This window comes from Aphis gossypii, chromosome X (assembly GCF_020184175.1).
Source record: "Aphis gossypii isolate Hap1 chromosome X, ASM2018417v2, whole genome shotgun sequence".
Taxonomy (NCBI): domain Eukaryota; kingdom Metazoa; phylum Arthropoda; class Insecta; order Hemiptera; family Aphididae; genus Aphis; species Aphis gossypii.
Window position 1 is genome coordinate 35,457,707 of NC_065533.1, and position 12,690 is coordinate 35,470,396.

The 12,690-nt window shown below is 24.6% G+C and overlaps 1 protein-coding gene across 1 annotated transcript in view; it reads left to right on the forward strand.

Annotated features, from left to right (window-relative positions):
- LOC114129703 (uncharacterized) overlaps nt 1-12,690 on the forward strand; it is a 380,263-nt gene that overhangs the window by 241,387 nt on the left and 126,186 nt on the right. The window contains exon 3 of the mRNA XM_027994507.2: nt 9,098-9,158. Within this exon, the coding sequence (XP_027850308.1) occupies nt 9,098-9,158 (61 nt within the window). The remainder of the gene's footprint in view (nt 1-9,097; nt 9,159-12,690) is intronic.

Consider the following 12,690-nt stretch of genomic DNA (forward strand, 5'->3'; position numbering starts at 1 on the left):
AAGCATTTGAGATTTTTAGTATTATTTTCCTTGTTTTGTACTATTTTAATACTAAACTTGATCGATTTTGAGTTTGTCTCAAAAATATCATAAATAATAATATAATATAAATTAATATATCTTTTTGTTTTTAAACGTTTTTTATTATTTTTTGATGGTACAAAATACGAACAATTTCCATAAGAGAGGTTATACATTATCATGTCCCATTTATAAACAAAAAAACACTGTAATATTGCAGTTATATGTAATTAAATGGTCGAGATCAAATTAATACGTCTGAACACTAAACTCACGTAAAGTTCTGTGGCTTGTAATTCTTATACTTTTGAACGTATATAGTGCACGCTTTTCTACTTATACTTTGGCGCTTTTGAAAACTATTAGCTGACAACCAAAGCATTAGAAAGAAGCTTATATTAAATACACTAAGGATAACGTTTTAACATTGACATGCTGTTATAAGTCGAATAAAGCGAATAAATGTGCTAAACTAAAGTATAAATGATAAAGTAAACTTTAAAAAAATAAAAAATCCATATTACACCTGCACATTATGATATTTAATGTACTTTATCTGATTATTCCAATTTTACGAAGACTCCGGAAAACTTTTCTCATTTTTCTTGTACCTATTTAAAATAATTGAATGACATTAAAATCTCATTATGCAGTTCATGATCGTTCGACATATTTCATTATCCAGGGGTATCATTTTTATAAGTGTTACCTCGAATTTACGTGATGACAATGATAGCATTTTGTCAAAATAAAGTATCTATAAATTATGAAATTTATCGATTTTTCTAAATAAGAACACATTATTTACATTCACTCTCAACAAATAAATATATTGAAACTATTTTGTTAACATTTTTTTTTGCAAACATTAAATTACGTTTAGAAACTGAAAAACACGTTTTACTCTAATAGATTTCATGTGTAAATTCTCATAAAGTAAGCTACTGCAATGGATATTTTATTCTAATTTTAATTCAGTTCGATAAATCAAAATATGAAAAAACGATTCTGGAGCGTAAATAATGTGCCGTTCATTATTATTTTCAAGTTTATTTTATGATATACTTATTTAATAATAAAAAATTTTATTTTTCTACTAATAATAAGTAGGTCAAATAAATGCTTGATAAAATCAATACTTACCTATAATTTAATATTATTAATTATTATTAACTTTTAAGTTATGAACTTATACCACAGAATGGTGTGAGTATAACAAGTTTATGGTATAAAGTTCTAATAACACTTAATTAGTCTAAATATTTAGAAAATCGAATTACGTATGATAAGTATAATAATAGTATAGGTAATAAATATTTAGTATAAGTCTAAACTATGTTTATTTACTTTAGAGTTACAATAAAATAACAATATAGATTTTGTTAAAAAAAATTTTATTATAAATGGATGACCACTTTTGGTGGAAATTGCATAGAACATAATTCAGTGGCGTCAATGATGATCAATGAATAGTCTGTCGTATCTTAAAGAACAACACCACACTGTGACGTTAGCCTGTGTTGTTGTTGTTATTATAAGTGAATAGCAAAAAAAAAAAAAAATGATAACAGACAAAACACTATGAAGCAATCCAGTAATATGTTGTAAAATAAATCAAAAAAAAAAAAATAATTGTGTTTCAGCTATAACTATCTAGTATCTATACCGTTTTTGTTACACATTCTTTAGATGCTCGCAAGAACGATGTTTTCAAATAAAAATATTTTTTTTTGGTTTACTATGAAAGTTCCTAATGAATACTTAATTACATTTACGACATTGTTTGACGTTTGTAAAATATCGACCCCTCCCAATGATAATAAAGAAAAATAAAATTTTTTGAAAATAAATCAACAATAATTTATCAAAAGTAACACATTTAGTTAGGGATCTATAAACATTTAACTGAAATATTTAAAAATAAGTATTCCATAATATTTATGATGAATTAAAACTGTAAACTAATTTATCCTGGTTAGTAAGATTTTTTTTTTTTTTGACGAAAAATATTATGAATGTGAATAGTAATGTTTTGATTATTTTAATATAATACTGAACACTAGAAATCCCATAGAATTAATAAAAAATTATTATTCACGCAGGTTTCGACATTTACGAATTTATGTTACGCTTTTAATGCTATTTAATGTAATTTATAGTTATTGCGTAAAGACTACTGATATACTATTCGTAGTATTTTAGTTGTACAATCTTTTTTGGATGACAAAAAATAATTTGATGAGTGTTCAAGTTTTTTTTTTTTTTTTTGTGAACACAGTGTATGGTACATGATTAGTTAATTTCGAGTAATTTTAAAAATTAAAATGTAGTAAAAACAAATATCATATTTTTCTGCTTGCTAGTAGCAGCATTAAAACAGCATTTTTTTTTATTCATTGTTTTATAAAGAAAACCTGCAAATAAAAAAAAAAAATGTAGTTTGTTTGCAATACACATTATGCACATATTTATTCCCAACCCCATTAATTCTAGTGTGGAATTCCTAATAATAAACAAATTTTAGTTAAAAAAAAAATTATTTTATTTACTTTTGGGGATTATAGGATTTTATAAATTTATTTTCCGAACGATAAATATTTAATGTCTGGTGCGTAATATTAATAAAAGTATTTATTGTACTATTATTAAAATGTATCATAACACAATTAAAAAACGTTAAAATATCGAACATTTTTATGTAATACTATATAAAATAAAACACATAAATTAGGAACAGAAAATCAACGGAAACCAACTACAAGTAAATTTAAATTTAAAACAGTATAGGTATTTGTATTTTTTTTTCAAATAATTCATAAATAATTAAATAATTTTTAGTCACTAGATATCTAGATATATAATAATATCTTTAAATTCTTATAAATTATCTATTAAGTTGAACTAAAACTTGAAAAGTATATAGTTTTGTGGATAAATCGCATGCCAGTGTTTCTGAGATAGATCTACAGATTTATTTTGACACTATGCTAAATACATTAAATTCAAAACGACTACACTGCGTTTAATAATGTCGATGGATTTGCGACAAGGAAGATTTACGATTGTCAATTGGATGTTTTTGTGAAGTAAAAAGAAAAACCAATTAATAATTGTATTTTTATGCAGCTCTGCTTTTGTTTATTCCCCCAAAAATTAAATGCAGTAATGGTTTTTTCTTTTATTTTGAGATGTTTTTTTGTTTTAGATTTAAATGTGCAGTTTCCTATTTAAGTATTATGTTTAACATAATACTTATTACCTATTTTTTTGTTGTATTAGTACTCCCAAAATTGTAAGAATTATAATTATTTTCCATTATTTGTTTGAGTGATCCATGTATAAAATAAAATCTAGGTCATACGTAGCGATTTACTTTATATATCATTCATTTTGAAACAATAATTGTAATAGTATTATACTTTAAAAAAGCGATAATGTGTCTGAAATACTTTTTACTTTTCGTAGGGAGGCTCTACTGATTAAAGTTAGTGACGTTCCTAACGAAGCTTTAGTTCCATTTATATGTATATATATAATACATAGATTTATGTGCATTACATATCCTCTTTTGGGTTTCTATAGTTAATAGAAGTTTAAAAGTAAGATAAATTGTGTTACATGAGATAACAAAACATAATACAGTGCCAAGTTCACTAGTCTGTTAAGTCTATGATTTGATAAATTATTTATCAAAAAGGTCACTATATATAATTAAATCCACAAAATAATAAAGTTGGGTGTTATAAACTTACAAAGAACATTTAATTTTTCTCAATACATTAATACTTAAAAATAAAAATAACTATAATTCAATTCGTAGTTACGTCATAACTTTAATTTTGTTACTTCAGATACTCAAATAATATTTTTTTTAAATAGTTTAAAAATAAAATTTATAAACTATAGTTATATTGATTTATCAATGACAGTAAAATAGATATATTAGTATATAATATATGCTTTAATCAATAAATATTTTAAAAATAAAAAATAGAGTACTTTTTTAATAACCGTTTGTAACATAGTTTTATATTTATTTTTTAAGTGAAGAGTCTAAAGCATCTTTAAACAATTGTAAATAAATACCTATCATTTATTTATTGAATAATATAATATAATTACCTTTATAGATAAAATTAATTTTCATTTGTTTAGTGCATTTCCATAGAAATTGAAAAAGTGAACAAGTATGTAATCGAACGGCTGTAGAGTAGGTGTCAAGAGTATCTATCGTTATTGCGATTAGGTCACTGAAGTTGATATTGTGTTCAATTTAAATTCAATGAAAAATCATTGTAAATAAAAAAAAAAAAAAAACGAACCCGAGTGAATATATTTTCCAACATATATTATAATACAAAGATCACCTTATATTTATACTACTATTAAAATAATATATTTTAATATTACTACTATTTTATAAATAGTAGGTAATACGCGTATAATACAAATTGATCTAAAGAATTAATTAAATAACACAATATGATAAAATATATATATATATATATATATATTATAATATTAATGCCAAGTAACAATATTAAGTATTCAAATTTTAACGAAATAACAAAAATTGTTATTCCTAGTTGAAATATCCAAAATTTTTAAATGTATATCTATATTCATCTAATTTTTAGATTTCGGTTAAAACTATTTAATAACTACACTATAAAATTAGTAGGTAGTTAGATAAATAACTAATTATATATAATATTTTCAAGTCCAAGATAAAAGTTGAAGATTTTATACATTTTTAATTACAAAATAATTTTGAAATTTTTATGATTTTGGGAATTTTGTTGAGATTTGTACTTAAATAAACTCTCAAAAAAAAATTTTACTTCCTCACATAAAATTTCTATACATAAAATTGTTTTGAATAATTTAAGAACAACATTTTTACCCGTTTTACTATATGTAACTATGTTGTATAAAAAATTGTTTTTTAAGTTAAATTCGAATGTTAAAATCTTAATACATGTACGCTCAACTGTTTAATTTTACACAATAATTCACATACTATGAAATAATATCAATGAGTGAGCTTACAGGAATAACACTCCACAAAAGCTTTGATTAATTAACAAAATTTACATTGTAATGTGCAATGTGATATATATTTAGATTCATATTTCAAAAGGATAATTATACTTTGCGGATTTTTGAGATTCATGGAATACTTCTGTACTGTCAGCAACAAGTTTCACATAGTATTATGATAGTACGGTGTGACCAAAGCCGTCTATAGGAATTTGCCACCTTATTAAGGAAAAAACTCCTAGTTATATATAGTTATATATAACGAATACAAATTAAATGTAATTTAAATATAAAAAAATAACCACTCTCTCATAATTAGCCTCCCGGGGCAACAGCGCCATATAGCCCCTCCCCTAAATAGTGCCTTGGGTGCGACTATTGGAAATCAAATATTGCGTTAAATAAAATAGACTTAAATGTCGTAGGTAAAAAGTTTAAGATTTCATGGTTATTTGTTTCTACTGAAATAAGCGCACTTATTAAAATTTGATTAATCAACATTTAGATGGTTATTATGTCCATGGTCCCGAAAACATGTCACTAATTATTTCGTTTGTTTTCGAAAATTTCATAATTATTTATTTCTGCACGTTTCAGGCACACACAGTCGTAAATATAGAAATGTACTTATATCAATTGTATTGCCTGAATATCATGCATATAATAGTATTTAGTTCATGAATTTTATCATATAAATTTCGTACGCCAAAAATCACTAATAAATTAATGAAAGTCAATTTCCTTTATACACTAGGAGTAAGTATTGATTACTATATAATTAGTATTATTTTTTATTATCATATTTGAATCATTTACGGAAATGCTTGAACTCTTAAATGCAGTTTATGTGTTTTACATTTTCATACAAAGTCTGTATATAGTTTATATTTAAAAACCAAATATATCTTTGCTCAGGTATTTATAGTTAAAGTTAACTTTATTTTTTCGACAAAACCAAGTTACATTTACATGACATCTGACAAAAAGCTTATATTATTATTATTATTCAGAATATTTGTAATATTTATAAACAAATATTTGAATAATGAGTTGCTAAGCAGAAGAGTTTTATTTATAGAACACTAATTTCAGGATAAAGTATAATATAACATTCATTTTTCTAGAACATTTTCAGAAATAAATACTAGATGTTAATATATTTTTCTCATATTAATATATAAATATAACTATAATGTACAATGTTTATGATAAAACATCAGCAACAACAACAACAAAAATAATTAAAACGGAGTTGTCTGGATTCTCAAGTTATAAAATGCATTAATTCGGGAAATAATAAATTAATTTTTTTGTATTTTTTGAAAGATGAATTAATATTAATTTTACATTTTGACCATGAATTTTATAGAAAAATGTTTTTAAGTATATTCGCAGTTCTTTCTGATAATTTTAAAATACATTTTTTTTTTTATTTATTCAATCCACGTTTTTTAAATAGTTTTATTCACCAACGGCATATGAATATAAACTAAGTATAATTCATTCCTTTGGTAACATTATATAATATATAATATATATTTATATATATATATTATCTAAATTACATCCTTTGTTTTTATAACAGTTTAATTAAATTCCAAAAAAATTATAAAAATTTTCTTATAATATGCTGACATTTAATTTTAACTATTAAAGCGTACATACTACATAGCATCATAATTATATGTCAATGAACTTTTATGGAATTCACTGATATCAACCATGTGCAACCATATTTACTCAACTGAAAAAGATGTCTCAAGAAAAACTTCAAAGTAAATCGATTGGAAATTTGTCTATGACTACTTTTTCATATTATTTTTTTCTCCCTAAACGTCTGACAAAGGGTAACCAATATTTTATTCCTGTTTGTCTGTAAACCAAAAAAAAAAAAAATATATATTACAAAAATAATTTATCGTTGAATTCCAGTGAGACGAAAAGTTTCGATGAATTCTGGCTGAGTTGATGAGATTCTAAAATATAGCTCTAAATTTAACTGTGATCACTTTGAACCGTCGATAACTCATACTATTTTTATACAACATATCCCCCAAAAAAACAAACAATAACATATGAATAGACTTTTGTAAATCTGTACCAGGAAGAAAAATAAGTTTTAGATAGAAATAATATTTCATATAATGTATAGTAATATTTTACCTTATATCAAGATGCAATTCAAAATCTTGAAACATTTTAATTAAAAATTTCTTTTGCTAAACTATTTTGTATTACAGTGGTAGGTATTTTAATATTATTTAGTCAATACAAAACAAAATTATTTTATGACAAAATAGTAATTTGAGTGTTTAATTAACTGTTTTTAGTTCAAAAATATTTTACATTTGCCTACAAATTATTTTTCATATTTTTTCTTTATTCCTTAACGAAAGTGTTAAATTGAATTTAATGATAAATCATTGCAGCATACGAAAAAGCCAAGACAGTTTGTCAGTCTATATTACTACAATTTTTTTATTTTATGATATGTGTATTTTATATTTCTGTTATATTAATGTATTTACTAGGTATGAATAATATAGTAGATTGAATTAGTTCTAGCAAAGAAGATATCATTTGTTATATCTATATAATATATTAAATTATTATACAATTATGTTGTTATTAGCTTTTGAGTTAATGCCGAAATACATAATACAATGCAAATAGGTTCGTAATACAAACAATAAGCCATAGCTTTAAACTATAAAAATTAAAAATAAATTACAACTGTTTGTGATTTTTACAAATTGTATCAAAGTTAAACTATTTTTAATGTAAAAAAAGTTAATTTATTATTTATATTTTTATATTTCCATAAAAATTCCACAACAATATGGAGATATTAAACTTAATTATTAAGCAAAAAATTAGCTTCAATCATTTATCTAAATTTTAAAATTAAAAAAATTAAATTCTTATAAAAAATGAAAAATCATGTCCATGTATTTTCAAAATTTTTAAATTGTAATAAGAATCACTTATGTCAAATATTGTATTAAACTATTCATGGTTTGACAAAGCTTAAAAATGTCTATCACCACTATAAAAATAAAAATATAATTATCATGGATCCATATTTTATGTTTAATACAAAAAAGAATAAATACATGTAAAACAGTTCTTTATTTAAATATTGAAATATTAATATCTTTAACAAATTGAATAGGAGAATTAATAATCATATTAATAAATTTAAAAACATGAAAGGTAAGGAGAGACTTGATATTTACAATTTTACATTAATTATACAAATAAGTAGTTGATAAAAGACTAGGTTTATTAAATACATATTTTAAAAGAGGATTTATTTTTACATGCAATTTTTTTAAATTGTTGTCATAAGTATTATCCCAACATTTTAAACCATAACAAACTAATTAATGGGTTATTAGTGGGTTTTTTAATTTTAATATTAATCATTTCTGAGTAACAACAAAAAATAACAATATTGTTTTTTGATAAATAGTTAATTTACTCGTGAATTTCAAATTTTGTTAATTTTTTAACTTCAGATACTTACAAAAATATATTTGGAATTTTGCTCAAGTTATAGTTATAGTTTATTAAAAGTTATTTAAAACCTTGTTGGTATTACATTTTAAAACAAAATAATTAGAAGATGTTGGTGATTTTAAATTGAGTAATTATTATAATAAAAAAATTCGATAATTTAAATTCCCAACAAAATACACAAAAAGAGTCAAGATAATGGAAACATGTTTATATCTAGTGAATTTGTTTATAAATAACTTTTCCAAATAATTCGAAAGATAAAGAAAACTTTTACTTTTGATTCTCCGTGAACAAAATCTAACTAGAACCAATTTGCTAATAGAAGCCGTCCTCTAAGATAACAGGCAGAAAAAACAAAAACATGCATCATATTGTAAAATAAATATATATTAATTGCTCTGTTTAGAGCTTAAACTTTGTTCTATTGATTTCTTAATTATTAATAAGTCTATTCCATATTTTTTAGTATACATTTTATACAAATTTAAACAATTATTATATTTGATTTATTTTTCAGAACGAGTTGCAGACTGATCTTCCTCATGAAAATCGCACTAATGTAAATCACGTAAAAGAAAGTAAGTTTAATGATCTAGTTACGTACATAATACTTGTAATAGCATAGATATATTTTTCAATAAATTATAGATGCTTTAGTATTTAATAAGAAGAAAACTATTGAAATAAATCGTAATTTCACTATGGGAATAGTTTATATCATATTGATATTATTGTGGAATTCGGTACGACATACCGAGAACGGTGATTACTGATTACGTTTTAATTTTGATCCGTCGTGTCTGATAGATATTCAACGTTAAAACTTTCGGAACGGTCGTTTGTCTAAGTAGACAAATAATATACCTCTAGCCGCAAACTATATGAAACTCATTAAGTAACGCATTAAAATCCACCTGACCTATGCACGTTACGCTGTACCAAAATTTTCGTTATCTCGTTTTTTTTCTAAAATCCAAAATCACAACTTTATGATAATAACAATAGTCACAGGTTGATCACTTTGTTGACCCGGCCGTGATAATTACGTACAACCGGCGTGTTAGCGTGAGCGATGAGCGTATGGGGAGGAGTACAAAATAGTAATTTTAAACACTAGAACTCGGGTAGTGTTTTAAGTAGTGGGACGCTTTGTTTTATAATGGTTCGAGTGGAAAGGGAGGGCTCCCTTCGTTTTAACATGCCATTAAGCCGTTGGCAATACGAGACGACGATTTGGACGCGGTACAATCTACATCAGAGCAATCAACCCGAAAGCGGCTGATAAGACAGACGCTCCATGCCGCCGCCGTCCAAGTGGGTTAAGCGAATTAACTGTTATTAAAGATGGTTTCGGAAAGGGTATACCTACCTAAAATACCTTCATCATGAACGAACACTACGTCGCTTTTCAAACGTGAAATATGCCGTTTGCTATAAATTTGCGTTGGGGATAAAAAAAATCAAACATGGTACTCAGCTTAATTCGTTTCGCGTGTATACAATGTTATGACATAGTTTGTCGCGTTATCTTAGTCTTCTTCTTCTTCTCTTTTTTTTTTTTTGGCACGATTCCACTATCTAATGATATATAATGCCGTTTAAATACGGTACGGCACAGGCCACGCAACGAAAATTATAAATCAATATCAATATCATATTTTTTTTTACCGCAATATTTCTTTTATTACTTTATATGAAATACCTGCACAGTAATGCACTGTTACATAACACGATGTAATAACAGTGTACCGTAATCGGAAAAAAACTAAATGTTTTTTAGCGTAACTCGCAGTTAATTTATATTACATGTGTATTATAATATTTTGTAAACGTATGTTTAAAACGCATCATTATCGATATTAGTCTTTTACAAAAAGTTCTGGAGATTCACATCGAGTGGGAATGTTTTAAGAGGTCAAATCCTCTCGCTTACTATAGAAAAAAGTCATGAATATGTATTTCTACAAAACGCCTATCTTGTATATATAGTATCTATCATTAGTATTTCAAACTATTGTTAATAAAACTTTTTTGGATAAAAAATCCATTGTGCGATATTGAGAAGTTTTGTCGTTTCAAATTATTCGAATAGCGTCTCAATTTCTACATAATTTTAATTATTTTAATATAATATTAATATTGCCTTCAAAAATACCATATGAAAGGATAACATTTTTATTATATAATATCCAACTGTCGTGGTTTGTTAGCCATTTTCTTCAAACGGATACAGATTATAATATTATGGCTCCATAAGTTCGAGTGGCATTATACTTGTCAGCATTGTAGTTTTTTTATTCATAATATTGATTTTGTAAGTATAATGATAATAATACTAACTAATATCCATTAGTAACAATAGTACACGACATCGTCCTAGTATATTATTCCATTTACAAGACCGAGAACAATTATTCAACAATTTAACTTCAACTCTATAATATAGTATCACGTTGTTCATTGAAACGTAAGACTAATGACTATATGTCGTACTTACTTTAAAACGTTATTTTTACAAATTTTTCTTACATTGTTTAGTTTAATTTAATGTATTCATTTTTTTATTAACTGTATTTTATTGTTGTTGATATTTTATGCTTTTTAGAATATTCAATAAGACGTCTTTGTTTTTCTTCTGTACGTATATCTATCCAACTTGTAGACGGTTATTGTTGTGTGAGCGACTTGTATGAACTCTGAATATAATTTAATACAAAGTCTAGACGTTTAAAAGTATATTTATAATTTACTAATGTTTAAACGTCTGTTTATTCTTGAAAGTTTAATGATTTGGTATAGTAACTGTAGATTTTCATACATTTTGTTATACTATAATGTACAAAAGTAATATAATACAAAACCAATGATACAATTATTGAGAAAGAAAACTACAATAGTTCATTTATTTGATCGTTTTCAACTTTATAAAATATACAACTTTTTATGTCTATACAATATTACTAATACATTATAAGTTATATTTTTATATTTCATGAGTCTTCAGTTTAATTTTTTCATTTATCTTAAGGGGATTGGTGACGGTGATTGCCTGTCTTTGTCTAACACACGCGCAACATAAGAATTCAGACGTGTTTTTTGTCCAACGTACCGATTGATACAGTAAAGCGATAAGAATTCTGAAAACAGATTTGAATTCGTCGTCAAGTCTACTTGAGAACGGCCAGTCCACATTTTTATATTAAAATATAACTTTTTAATAATTGAAATATGAAAATTTTTTAATTACTCGTTTGTAATATAATAATTTTAAGATTTTGGCAGATAATATCAAAAATGTGGACTGACCGTTCTCAAGTAGACTTGACAACGAATTCAAATCTGTTTTCAGAATTCTTATCGCTTTACTGTATCAATCGGTACGTTGGACAAAAAAAACGTCTGAATTCTTGTGTTGCGCGTGTGTTAGACAAAGACAGGAAATCACCGTCACCAATCCCCTTAAAGTATTCTACTTTTATTAATTTACAAAAAATATTGTTTTTAAGATTGGAATCATCAAACTATGACATTAAAATACTTATAATAGCATTATTATTTTACATAAATCTAGTATTTTAAAATATCCATAATAATATACTATAATAAATTAATGTATAAGTAAGTAATTGTTTAGCAATAGGTCAGCGCCCAGTACAAGTCTTATATTAGTAAATAAAAGAAAAAAATCATGTCATATAAATATTCTTCACTCACATACACATAGTATGGTGATATATGTATATTGTATGCAATAATGCAATATATAATTGTGTATATAATCATAAACAAATTATTTATTTCATGAAATATGTAATATAAACTATTATTACATAAAAGCAAAAGTCATAAACTAGACCAAAAGTTTGACAGTGATTTATATCCGTTTGAAACGTTAATATGAATATATTATTCAAAAACATGAAAACTTAAACTTTTCTTACTACATATTAGGTTCTTCAACATTTTAATTAAATTCTTTATACATCTATGTATGTTACGGAGAATGTGGAAAATAGGAAATTTCTTGAATGCCAAAAATGGTTGGACAATGTAGATACTGTCACTCATAAATACATAATATACAAAGATATGTATACCAAGTTCAACCAC